Genomic DNA, 13,425 nt, shown 5'->3' with positions numbered 1-13,425 from the left:
AAGAGATAGCCAATGGGAATTTGCTGTTTGGCTCAGGACACCCGAACAGGGGCTCTGTATTAACCTAGAGGGGTGGAATGGGGAGGGAGATGGGAAGGAGGTTCAAAAGGAAGGAGATACATGTATACCTGTGGCTGATTCCTGTTGAGGTTTGACATAAAACAGCAAAATTCTGTAAAGCATTTATCCTTCAATAAAAGTAAATTAATTAAAAAAAAAAAAGAATCTGCCTGGGATGTGGGAGACCTGGGTTCGATCCTTGGGTTGGGAAGATCCCCTGGAGAAGGGAAAGCCTACCCACTCCAGTATTCCTGCCTGGAGAATTCCATGGACTGTATAGTCCATGGGGTCGCAAAGAGTAGGACATGACTGAGCGACTTTCACTTTCAAGTAAATGACAACTGGAGACTACTAGTTAAAGTTTATTGTTAAAGAGTCAGTGGAATCAGATTTATCTTTCAGCAGATATTTGAGTTCCAGGAGAGGTGGCCAGCTGTTGCAATTGCCTGGGAATGTACTGGTTTCAGCAGTGAAATCCCACACTGCAGACAACCCCTCCACCCCAGGCAGACTTGTTGTAGTTTGGTTATACCGGTGCCAGGTGACAGCCAGGTTGAGAGTTGGAGTAGTATTCGACACAAATGGAATCACAATCTCAGAAAAGGTTATCGTGTTTTCAGACTAATTTATATTTAGAGTTACTGGCTGGCTTTGGACTTCACACTTCAGGACCTGTAGAAGTAAATGTTTTATCAGTGTTAGCCAGTAGAACTGAAACTGAACTTTGCTTCCAGAAAGAGACTTGGTGGGCTTCGAGGTGCAGTGGGAATCCAAGACCTATCCTGAAATTTTCAGACTGTTCTGTTTTATGAAAATTCTGAGGAGGAGGTGGAGAAAGACTGGGATTCACAGGATGGGTGACCCATTAGGCCAGCTTAGTGGAGTGGTTCTCACCAGGAGCCGTACCCACCCCCAGGGAGGAGTGGGCATCGTAGTTTTAGTTGTCTGGGTGACTGGAAGATGTCACCAGCATTTATTGGGCAGGGACTGGGTTGACTTACACCCAGCAGTGAGAATCATCTCAGCAAGAATGCGTTGAGAAACATAGATTTTGTCAAATATTGGAATCCTGGTTGGTTTCTTAAAATGTTATTTGATCTCATGCATTAAGCCTATAGTTTTGTCCTTTTGTGAAAATGCAGTGCTGTTGATTAAACTTTTTGGTACGGACACTTCGTTCATAATCACACATTCTTTCAGGACTGGTCCTGAGAAGATGGAAGGGACAGCCTCCCCCCCACTGTATTAGGGGGGCCTCTCTGAGCTGTTGACCAGGCAGACTGCTGCCTGTGGGGCTCCCTGTTACCTGTCCATGGTGTCGTCTGCTTTCCTCTGTGTTGCCTGCTTACCGTGTGAGATCAGAGGCCTCCTTGTTTGGTTTTAAACCAGGCGTCTGGTTTCTCTTTCTAGACCTTGTCATAGGTAGTAGGTGGTTCCTTTCTCATGTTGGAAAATCCAGCATGTTCCATTTTGTGCCAGTCATCGTGTGTGTGATCATGGCAACAGTCATAATACTTTGCTCTACCCTTCCAACTATTTGTACAAGCTTGTGGGATTTGATCTCTGTTCAGTCTCGGATGGAGGTAGTTACAGCGTAGCAATTACGGTTATGTGAATCCTTTCATTGAGGTTATTCAGAACATCAAGCAGGTTATTTAACTTCTGAGCCTTCATACTTTCATATGAAAAGCGGGGCTAAACCTAGTACCTACCTTCCAAGGTGGCTATAAGAATTCTTTAGGTAATGTGTGCACAGTACCTAGAAAGACATAAATGCAATAAATGATAGTAATCTTTTTTAACGGCTGTTTTGGGTAATATATGGAGATCGCTGACCTCTCTTGGCTTTTTAAAAAGGATTCACTTGGGATTGATCTTCATGTCGTTATCGACTAAGGTCTTGGTCAGTTGATTCCTGTAGATCCGCCATCAGTAGGGAAATATAGTCATTCTCAATTGTGGAGTTTAATTTAAATGCTCAGGATCTGCAGGTTGGTCTGCTGCACTTTATAACTGTTTTCTCCCATTTGCAGTTGGGGGAATTACTGTTTTAATACTGTTGGTTCTCAACACCTTAAACCTCGATTGAATAAATTCTCATTTTACTTTTTGTTTTTGTTTTGTAATTTGCTGACTGTTGTACATTGTGAGCTTTGTTGTAATGTTTATTGTACTTTAGAGCACTCTGTATTATGTGAATTCATTAACTGAATCACTTCTTAAAGAATTGGATTTTTTTGTTTGTTTGGTTGGTTGGTTTATATCACCTTTGTATTACTAAATAGCAATCTGTAGTTTTGAAATGACCATCAGGGTGTAATTTTTGTTACCTTGGAAGAATTAGTGGACCCCATAGACTTCTAATCATGCAGCTATTCTTAAAGACTTGAGAAGATTCAAAGGTTGGTATAGAACTTGGTATTGGTTTTATGTGACCAGTGGTCATTTTGAATGGCCGTATCTATAGTATCATTATCTTGTGGGAAATTTCATGGAGAATAGTTTTATCAAATCCTATTACAGAGAAGATAGAAATGTGCTTTTTTTTTTTTTTTGCAGTTTTTAGGAGGCTTTCTGACTTATTGCAGTATTCCTAAAAGATGGAATGTTTTTAAAGATCTTTTGAACCAATAAGATAGGCTAAACATTTGATGCTAAAAAAGAGACAGATTTTCTTAATTTTCTGGTATACCTTTTCCTGTAATTTTTTTAAAAAGTGCCATAATGGTACAAAGAGAATGATTGTTAAAGTATGATAGTATTGGCTATAGAGACTATAAAGTATCTATAGTATTGGCTCCATTTCATATATATTTTCCTAATTTTTTGAACTACAGGGAGAAACACATCTTATCTTTCCTAAAAAAGCTTCAGTGGAGCAGCTGCAAAAAATCCGTGACCTGATTGCCATAGAGAGAAGTAGCAGATTGGATGGATCAGAGAAGAGCCATAAAACAGAATTATCTCAGCACCTTGCAGCCAGCTCCCAGCTTCCTACAGCACCATCTTCACACCCTGATGGGGTGACCCAGCCTCCAGGGAACAGTGAAGGGCAGGCATCCAGACCCCCCGTGGCTCCAATGGTAATGTTAGAGTTAACCCTTCCTTGACTTGTTCTTTTCAAAGTGTTGAAACAGCAGAAGCTTTACTTAGATGACTTCATTTAATAGGAAATTATCCTACTTACAAAAATCCTTTTTAATAAAGGTCCTTAAGCATTTTACTCGTAAATTTTCACTGTCAGAAAAATTGTCATGGTTTTTCTGTAGTACTTTTGTCAGTAGCCAGCTTAAACTCATGTCCTGTTTTAATTTTGTAAAACACCTTGTCACTTTCCTCAGTACAATAGAACCTTACATATGCAGTCAGTTGTTAAATCTCTTTTGCTCCGGCTGAATAATTCCAGAGCCTTTAACCTCATTTCCCTGGTATTCAGGTAATGGCAGTCACCCCTCAGTGTGGGCTAGGAGTGTCCTAAGCTTGTCTCTGAAAAATAAAGAATAAAGGTGGTAGGGGCCGACAGAGAAAGAGACAGGGTAGAGACTCTTTTTATATAATTCCTGATGAGTGGTTTCCCAACTTTTTTTTCCAAGAAGATAACTCTTCTAAAGCATATTCTTTTATGCCTCAGTTGACTTAGGTTAACCTTTAAGTCTTTATAATATTTTCCCCTCTCATTAGCATCACAGCTAATATTTATTTATAATAATAAACATAACTTTGTTGATGAATGCTTCCAAGAAGTGGTTACTGTGTAGTATTGAATTAACTAGTAATGATATTAAGTGGTTGTGGGAGTCAGGTGATATGGCATGTGTGAAAGCTTAATAAACTGTGAAGGGCTTAAAAATTTGCCCTTGGTAACAATGCTGCTGCTGCTAAGTCACTTCAGTCGTGCCCAACTCTGTGAGACCCCATAGACGGCAGCCCACCAGGTTCCCCCGTCCCTGGGATTCTCCATGCAAGAACACTGGAGTGGGTTGCCGTTTCCTTCTCCAATGCATGAAGGTGAAAAGCGAAAGGGAAGTCACTCAGTTGTATCTAACTCTCAGCGACCCCATGGACTGCAGCCTACCAGCCTCCGCAGTCCCTGGGATTCTCCATGCAAGAACACTGGAGTGGGGTGCCATTTCCTTCTCCAGTGCATGAGAGTGAAAAGTGAAAGTGAAGTCTCTCAGTCGTGTCTGACTCTTAGCGACCCCATGGACTGCAGCCCACCAGGGGCCGCTCTCCAGTCATGGTGCAGGGGCTGCTCATCGCAGTGGTTTCTCACGAGGAGCAGTAGCTCTCCGGTGCACGGGCTTCAGTAGTTGTTGCACACGGATCTTCCCAGACCAGGGATCAAACCCGTGTCTTTGGCATTAGCAGGCAGATTCTTTACCACTGAGCTGCCAGAAAAGCCCTAGAATGAGTCTTGTTTTTTATAGATCCTAGTTCTGTGGATCGCTGAAACACACTATTTTTAAAAGTATTTTGTTACTTAAGCTCTATCACTGTTAATGGCTCTACTACAGAATTTGATAGTTATGTTCTCCTGCCTTTCTCATTTTGAGTGTGGATATTAACTGAATTAAAACAGACCAAGTCAAATAGCAGGAGAGAGATTAACAAAGGATTTAACTGCATATAAACTAGATATGTGCTGGGCACTGGTGAGCTTCTTAACTAATAGAATATTTCTCTGGTTGAAACTGTTATCAAGTAAAAATTTTGAAATATAAGGCGACGTGATAGTCACTGATGTTGTAAGATGTAAAATACTGGAGTATATTGGTGCTCAGTGTCAGTAGTTTACTTAGAAACTTATTTCGCTGCTTTTTCTGGATATTTTATGTAAATGGAAGTATGCACTGTGTATTCTTCTGCCTCAGGCTTCTTTTAGTTTGTTTTTGAAGTTGATCCATATTGCAGGCTGTATCAGTATTTTCTTCCTGTTTATTGCTGAATAGTATTCTCTGGAGAGCATTTGGGTTTGCCCTGTTTCCCTTGTTAGTGGGCAGTACTGCTGCAAATGGCCACAGACCAGGCTTCATGTAGACATACATTTTCACTTCTCTTGTATAGATTCCTAGAAGTGAAGCCATTGAGTTATATCCCAACTTTTATGTTTAATGTTTTAAGAAAGTGCAAGCTGTTTTCCAGATCTATTACAGCGTTTTACATTCTTACCAGCAGAGTGTGAAGGTTCTAATTTGTCAGTGTTCTCACTGATACTTGTTAATGTCTTTTTTAGTCTCCCCTGGTGGCTCAGTGGTAAGGAATCCACCTGCCAGCGGAGGAGACTTGGGTTTGATCCCTGGGTCAGGAAGATCTCTTGGAGTAGGAAATTGGAACCGGCTCCATTGTTCTTGCCTGAGAAATCTCATGGACAGACACGTGGCATGTTCTTTATCCATTCCTCCATTGATGGGCATTTAGGTTCTACATCTTGGCTGTTGTAAATAGTGCTGCAGTGAACACTGGGGTGTTTGTGTCTTTTTGAATTATGGTTTTCGTCAGACGTATACCCAAGAGCAAGATTGCTGGGTCTTATAGTAGTTCTATTTTTAATATTTTAAAGACTGTCTATGCCATTCTCCTGGAGAAGGAAATGGCAACCCACTCCAGTATCTTGGCTGGAGAATTCCATGGACAGAGGAGCCTGGCGGGCTACAGTCCATGGGGTTGCAAAGAGTCAGGCACGACTGAGAGACCATCACTAACTCACTCATGCTGTTCTCCACAGTGTGTGCACCAATTTACATGCCCACAGACAGGCTAGGAGGGTTCCCTTTTCTCCACATTTGTTCTTTGCCGACTTTGATGATGGCCATTCTGACCAGCGTGAGGTGATACCTCATTTTTAGTTTTGATTTGCAGTTCTCTAATAATTGGCATTCTTGAGCATGTTTTCATGTGCTTTCTGGATATCTGTATGTTTTCTTTGGAGAAATGTCTATTTAGGTCTTGTGCCTGTTTTTTAATTGGGTTGTGTGTGTGTGGTGTTTTTTTTTTTTTTATCTACATGAGTTGTTTATATATTTTAGAGATTAATCTTTTACTGGGCTTTTCCTTTACAAATACATTCTTCCATTCAGTAAATGTTGTCTTTTCATCTTGTTTATGGTTTTCTTTTCTGTGCAAGAGCTTTTAAGTTTAATTAGGTCTCATTTGTTTGTTTTTTTTAAATTTTCATTAGTATGTGGATCCAAGAAGACATTTTCTACAGTTTCTGTCAAAGGATGTTCTGTGTTTTCCTCTAAGAGTTTTATAGTGTCACTCTAAATTGAGGTCTTCAATCCATTTTGAGTTTATTTTTGTGAATGGTGTTACAAAACGTTCTTGTTTCATTCTTTTATGTGCAGCTCTCCATTTCCCAGCACTGCTTATTGAGGAGCGTGTCTTTTCTTCTTTGTATTTTATCCTGTGGCTTTGTTTCCGAGCGTTCTCTCCTGTTCCATTGGTCTGTATTTCTGTTTTTGTGCCAGGACCATACTGTCTTGATTAGTGTCACTTTGTAGTATAGTCAGAACCTGTGGCGGATTCATTTCGATATTTGGCAAAACTAATACAATATTGTAAAGTTTAAAAATAAAATTAAAAAAAAAAAAAAGAAAGAAATCAGGGACCTGATTCCTCCAGCTCCATTTTTCTTCCTCAGGATTGCTTTGGCTATTTGGGGTCATTGTGTTTCCTTATAAATTAAAATTTTCTTTGTTCTCGTACTATGAAAACTTCCATTGGTAATTTGATAGGGATTAGGTTGAATCTGTAGATTGCTTTGAGTAGTTATTTTAATAGTATTGATTCTTCCAATCCAAGAACATAGTATATCTTTCTATGTCATCTTCAATTTTTTTTTAAGCATCTTATAGTTTGCTGAGTATAGGACTTTTGCCTCCTTAGGTAGGTTTATTCCTTGGTATTTTATTCTTTTAGATACAATGGTAAATGGGATTGTTTCCTTAATTTCTCCTTCTGATCTTCTGTTGTTAGTGTATAGAAATGTGTAGATTTCTATGTATCCATTTTGTATCCTGCAACTTTACCAAATTCATTGATGAAATCTGGTCGTTTTCTGGTAGCATCTTTAGGATTTTCTATGTGTAGTAGTATTTCATCTGCCAACAGTGACTTTTCCTGTCGAAGTTTTCCTCCTACTTTCCCAACTTTGGTTTCCTTTATTTCTTTTTCTTCTCTGATTGCTGTGGCTAGGACTTCCAAAACTTTGTTGAGTAACAGTGGCAAGAGTGGACACCCTTGTCTTGTTCCTGATATTAGAGGAAATGCTTTCAGACTTTCACCGTCGAGTATAATGTTAGCTGTAGGTTTGTCATATATGGCCTTTTTTATATTGAGACATGCTCCCTGTACACTCACTTTCTGGAGATTTTATCTTAAATGTTGAATCTTTGCAAAAGCTTTTTCTGCATCTCTTGAGATGATCATATGGTTTTTATTCAGTTTCTTATTGTGATGTATCCTACTGATTAATTTCCAGATATTGAAAAATCTTTGCATCCCTGGAATAAATCCCACTTGATCATGTTGTATAATCCTTTTAATGTGTTGTTGGGTTCAGATTGCTAGTATTTTGATGATTTTTGCATCTGTGTTTGTTCATAGTGATGTCGGCCTTTAATGTGTGTGTGTGTGTGTGTGTGTGTGTGTATGTGATCTTTGGTTTTGGTAATCAGGGTGATGGTGGCCTTATAGAATGCATTTGGAAGTATTCCTTCCTCTGCAATTTTTTGGAATAGTTTTAGAAGAATAGGTATTAACTCTTTTCTAAATGTTTGATAGAATTCTCCTGTGACGCCATCTGGTCCTGAATTTTTGTTGGGAGTTTTTTAATCACAGTTTCAGTTTCGGTACTTGTGATTGGTCTGTTAATATTTTCTGTCTCTTCCTAGTTCAGTCTTGGGAGATTGTACCTTTTAAAGGATCTGTTCATTTATTCCAGGTTGTCCATTTTATTTGCATATAGTAGTCTCTTATGATCCTTTGTATTTCAGTGGTATCTGTTGTAACTTTTTTCATTTCTGATTTTTTTATTTGAGTCCTCTCCCTTTTTTTCTTGATGAGTCTGGATAAAGGTTTATAAATTTTGTTTATCTTTTCGAAGAACCATTGGTCTTTTCTGTTGTTTGTTTCTATTTCATTTATTTCTGCTCTGATCTTTATGCTTTATGCTCCTAGTAACTTTGGGTTTTGTTTGTTCTTCTAGTTGATTTAGGTGTAAGCTTAAGAGATTTGAGATTTTTCTTGTTCCCTGAATAAGATTATATTGCTACAAAGTTCCCTCTTAGAACTGCTTTTGCTGCGTTCCAAAGGTTTTGGATCATTATGCTTTTGTTTTCATTTGTCTTTAAATATTTTTAATTTCCTCTTTGATTTCTTCAGTGACCCTTTGGCTATAACCCATTGGGTTATTTAGTAGCATATTACTTACTCTCCACAAATGGCACCCACTCCAGCACTCTTGCCTGGAAAGCCCCATGGACGGAGGAGCCTGGTGGGCTGCAGTCCATGGGGTCGCTAAGAGTCGGACACGACTGAGCAACTTCACTTTCGCTTTTCACTTTCATGCATTGGAGAAGGAAATGGCAACCCACTCCAGTGTTCTTGCCTGGAGAATCCCAGGGACAGAGGAGCCTGGTGGGCTGCTGTCTATGGGGTCTCACAGAGTCGGACACAACTGAAGCGACTTAGCAGCACATGTTTGTATTATTTACAGTGTTTTTCTTGTAGTTTATTTCTAATCTCATAGCATTGTGATCAGAAAAGATGCTTGATATGATTTCAGTTTTCTTAAATTTACTAAGATTCTCTTTGTGGCCCAGCCTGTGATTTGTCCTGGAGAATGTTTTATGTGCACTTGAATGTGTATTCTGCTTTTTTGTGGAATGCTCTATAAACATCCATTAAGTCTGGTTGAATGTGTCATTTAAGACCTGTGTTTCCTTGTTGATTTTCTGTCTGGATGATCTGTTGATTGATGAGACTGGGGCGTTAAGAGTCTCCCACTGTTACTGTGTTGCTGTCAGTTTCTCCTTTCATGGCTATAAGCATTTGCCTTATATAATGAGGTGCTCCTGTGTTGGGTGCATATATATATTTATAATTGTTCTGTCTTCTTCTTTGATCTGTTGATTTTTGTATGCTGTCCTTCTTTATCTCTTCTAACAATCTTTATTTTAAAGTCTATTTTGTCCAATATGAATATTGCTGCTTCAGTTTTCTTTTGATTTCCATTTGCATGGAATATCTTTTTCCATCCTCTCACTTTCAGTCTATATGTGTCCCTACATCTGAGGTGGGTTTCTTGTAAACAGCGTATATGCCAGATCTTATTTTTGTATCCATTCAACCAGTCTGTGTCTTTTCATTAGAGCATATAGTCTATTTGCATTTAAGGTAATTTAGTATATTCTTATGCCATTTTGCTAATTGTTCTGCATTTGTTTTTGTAGGCTTTTTAACTTCTTTTCCTTTTATGTTCTCTTGTGGTTTGATGACTAACCTTTAGTGTTGTGTTGGGTTATTTATTCTTTGTTGTGTGTGTCTATCATGTATTTTCGGTTTTCAGTTACCGTGGGGTTTTGATATAGCATTCTATATATATGAACAAGATTGTTGTAAGTTGCTCATCTTTGAATTTCAGATGTGTTTTGTGTTCTCCTCCTCTCAAAATTATTAGTTTCAGTATCATGTATGTGGGTGTTGTGTGTGTGTGGTGGGGCAAGGGGGGTGATTTCCGATCTTGACTGTATGTTTGCCTTTACTGGTGAGGTTTTTCACTGATCATTTTCTTGTTTCTAGTTGTGGCCTTCTCTTTTCTGCTTAGAGAAGTTCCTTTAGCATTTTAGCAAAGGTAGTCTGGTGATGCTGAATTCTCTTAGCTTTTGCTTGTTTGTAAAACTTTTGATTTCTCCATCAAATCTGAACAAGAGCCTTGCTGAGTAGAGTCTTCTTGGCTGTAGGTTCTTCCCTTTTAGCACTTTAAATATAGGGTGCCACTCCCTTCTGGCCTGTGGAGTTTCTCCTGAGAAATCAGCTGATAACCTTATGGGAGTTCTTTTGTATGCTATTTGTTGCTTTTCCCTGGTTGCTTTTTCATTTTTGTAAGTTGCCTGACTGCGTCTCAGCATGCTCCTCCTCAGCTTTCTCCTGCTTGGGACTCTCTGAGCTCCTTGACTAGGTGACTGTTTCCTTTCCCACGTGAGGGATGTTTTCAACTATTCTCTCTTCACACATTTTCTCAGGTCCTTTCTCTCTCCTCCTCCTTGGGTCCCTATAATGAGAATGTTGGTGCGTTTAATGTCCCAGGGGTCTCTTAGACTGTCCTTACTTTCTTTCATTCCTTTTTCTTCATTTTCCTCTGTGGCAGTGATTTCCCCCATTCCGTCTTCCAGCTCACTTACTCATTCTTCTGCCTCAGTTATTCTGCTATTGATTCCTTCCAGTGTATTTTTCATTTCAGTCAGCATGTTGTTTATGACTGTCGTTTGTTCTTTAGTTCTTCTAGGTCATTGTTAAACGTGTTTTATATCTTCTTGATCTGTGCCTTTATTCTTTTTCTGAGGTCTTGGGTCATCTTAAGTATCATTACCCTGAATTATTTTTGAGGCAGATTGTCTGTCTCTGCCTCACTTAGTTGTTGTTCTGGGGTTTTATCTTGTTTCTTCTTCTGGAATATATTTCTGTGCCATCTCATTTTGTCTAACTTTGTTTATTTGTGGTCTCTGTTACTCAAGCTGCAGGATTGTAATTCTTCTTGTTTCTGGTGGGTGAGTTTGGTCCAGGGGCTTGTGCAGCCTTCTTGGTGGGATGGACTGGAGACTGCCCAGTGGTGAGTGGAGCTAGGTCTTTGCCTTCTGGTGGACAGAGCTTGTGTCTAGGGCTGTGTGTATTTAGCGGCAGCTGTGGGCTCAGGCAGTCTGTCTGCTGAGGGATGGGGCTGCTTGTTTGGCTTGTGGTGCCCCAGCACTGGAGCCTGCAGCCTGCTCAGTGAGGCCAGGTCTTGGTGTTGTAATGGCTGCCTTCCGGAGAGCTCACGTCAGATGAATATTCGCCAGTACTTCCGCCACCAGTGTCCTTGCCTCCACAGTAAGCCAGAGTTGACCCCCACCTCCCTAGGAGACCTTCCTAAACCAGCAGGTAGGTCTGGCCAAAGCTCCTGTAGAGTCACTGCTTTGCCCCAGATCCCAGGGCACATGAGACCTTGTGTGCCCTCCAGGAGTGGAGTCTGTGCCCCCCAGTCCTGTGAAGCTTCTGCACTCAAGCCCTGCTGACGTTCAAAGCCAGATGCTCTGGGGGCTCCTCCTTCCAAGGCCAAACTCCTAGGCTGAGGAGCGTGACATGGGGCTCAGGACTCTCATTCCTGTGGGGGAACCTCTGCAATGTAATTATTTTCCAGTGTGTGGGTGCCCCCCACCCCGGGGAGTATGGGATTTGATTATATTGTGAAAGCGTCCCTCCTGCCATCGCGTTTTGGCATTTTCTTTGTTTTTGGAAGTAGAATATCTTTTTTCATAGGTTCCAGTTTGCTTTATCGATGGTTGTTCAGCAGTTGTGATTTGGTGTTTTCGTGAGAGGGAATAAGCCCACGTCTTTCTTTGCCACCTTTTGTTCTCTCTCTTCTGTTTATATTTTTAAATTGACACCAATTCTGTTTATTATATTCAAAACCCTTCCCTAATATCCACATCAGAGTTGGATTTGTTGCACCTTGAGGATGTTAAAGAGTTAAGTCAGACTTGGAAAAGCTTGAAGTTCATGCCTAAGACAGTGGGAGCCCACAGAGAAGCGCAGCCTCCTGGCTGACCCGCTGGCTTCTTCCCCTGGCTGTGCACCTATGAGTTAATTGATTTATTTTTTTTTTAAGACTAATGTTTATACCTTTTTAAAATTTTATTTATTTTTGGCCGCACTGGGTCTTTGTTGCCACGCGCAGTCTTTCTCTGCTGATGGGAAACGGGCCACTCTTCATTGCGGTGTGCTAGCTTTGCGTTGCGCTGTGCTAGCTTTGCGTTGCGGTGGCTTCTCTTGTTGCAGTGCTCAAGCTTAGTAGCCCTGCAGCACGTGGAATCTTGCTGAACCAAGGCCTGAACTGGCTTCCCCCACATTGCCAGGTGAACTCGTAACCTCCAGACCACCAAGGGAGTCCCAGTTAGTTGATTTTTAAACTAATTGAATCTCGTAAGACAACTTCTTAGTTGTCTTATATGCAGTCTTTTTAAGAGAAGAAATCTCTGCTCCTGTTTCCTATTTGGACAGAGGATTTAAATGTTCAGTTTATTATTAACCATTCTTAAGAGTAAACTACATCTACATACCTTTCAATAGGCAGTTGTTGAAATTATGACACATCTTTAAATTGACATTGTTCGTGTCCATTAAAAATGGTGATGTGGTATATTTTGACATGAAGATTATTACTGTGTAGGAAAAAAGGTAAAGAACTCCAAAATTAAACAATGTATGTGAATATTTCTGTTTTTCTTGTTAAAAATGCTCATACATAAATATTTTTAAAAGTTCCGGAAAGCTGTACACAGTCTGATATTTTGAGTAGTGAAATTTTAATGATTTCTTGTTATTTATACCATTCAGTATTTCCTGAAATTTTTTTGCAATATTTATTAATGTTAAATATAGAATAAAGTGGTTTTTGTAAGAAATTTCTCTTTAAGTCACAAACTGATTTTAGATATCATTAAAAATGTATTAAACAGAACTTCTATATTTAAAAAACAGGTTCTAAATGTAAAAGCTGTGGAAGCAGAGGGTTGTAAAAAGGCAGAAAGAGGACTAATGGGCTTGGGAAGCCTGTCCTTTACTGAAAAAGTAAACTTGCTGATCCAGCTTCCTCTGCCTTTATCATGTGGTTTGGCAGAAATACACATCGTACTTGTTTTCTTAGAGAGTCTTAAAGGTCTCTCATCAGAAACCAAATAATTGAAATCCAAGTGTGATTAGTGAAGGAAAAAATCTTTTTAATCTAAAACAGAGAGATTTCACATTTTAAACTCTCATTTGTACTCCAAATAACTTTAACCATTAAGCAATTAACTATTGCCTTATGTACATGGTTACCCAGCTGCTATAATTGCCATGCAATCAGCAAACTTCTATTTTTATGACTTAGTTTTTTTTGGCATTGTACCAAAGAAATAAGGCAAGAAAATAACCTTTATTGTTCAAGATTGTTTGCATGCCATTAAATACCACAGTGAGGGGGTAATTTCCACAGCGAAAAATACTAAATTGAAAATAAAAATTCTTTGGCTGAGTTCTTACCTTCCCAGCAAATGAAACTCTATGCTTGTGGGCGAAAAAAAAAAATACAACTATAAAGGTCTCATCTTTATAGGAATTCTTTCA

At 39.5% G+C, this 13,425-nt stretch overlaps 1 protein-coding gene across 1 annotated transcript in view; it reads left to right on the top strand.

Moving 5' to 3' along the window:
* The window catches only part of NGLY1 (N-glycanase 1), a 59,182-nt gene that overhangs the window by 10,833 nt on the left and 34,924 nt on the right, over positions 1–13,425 (top strand). Inside the window, 1 exon segment of the mRNA XM_070364389.1 lies at positions 2,898–3,143. Within this exon segment, the coding sequence (XP_070220490.1) occupies positions 2,898–3,143 (246 nt within the window).

This window comes from Bos mutus, chromosome 27 (genome assembly GCF_027580195.1).
Source record: "Bos mutus isolate GX-2022 chromosome 27, NWIPB_WYAK_1.1, whole genome shotgun sequence".
In the NCBI taxonomy this organism is placed as follows: domain Eukaryota; kingdom Metazoa; phylum Chordata; class Mammalia; order Artiodactyla; family Bovidae; genus Bos; species Bos mutus.
The sequence above is the reverse complement of the archived record's forward strand: the minus strand, read 5'-3'. Positions and strand labels throughout refer to the sequence as shown.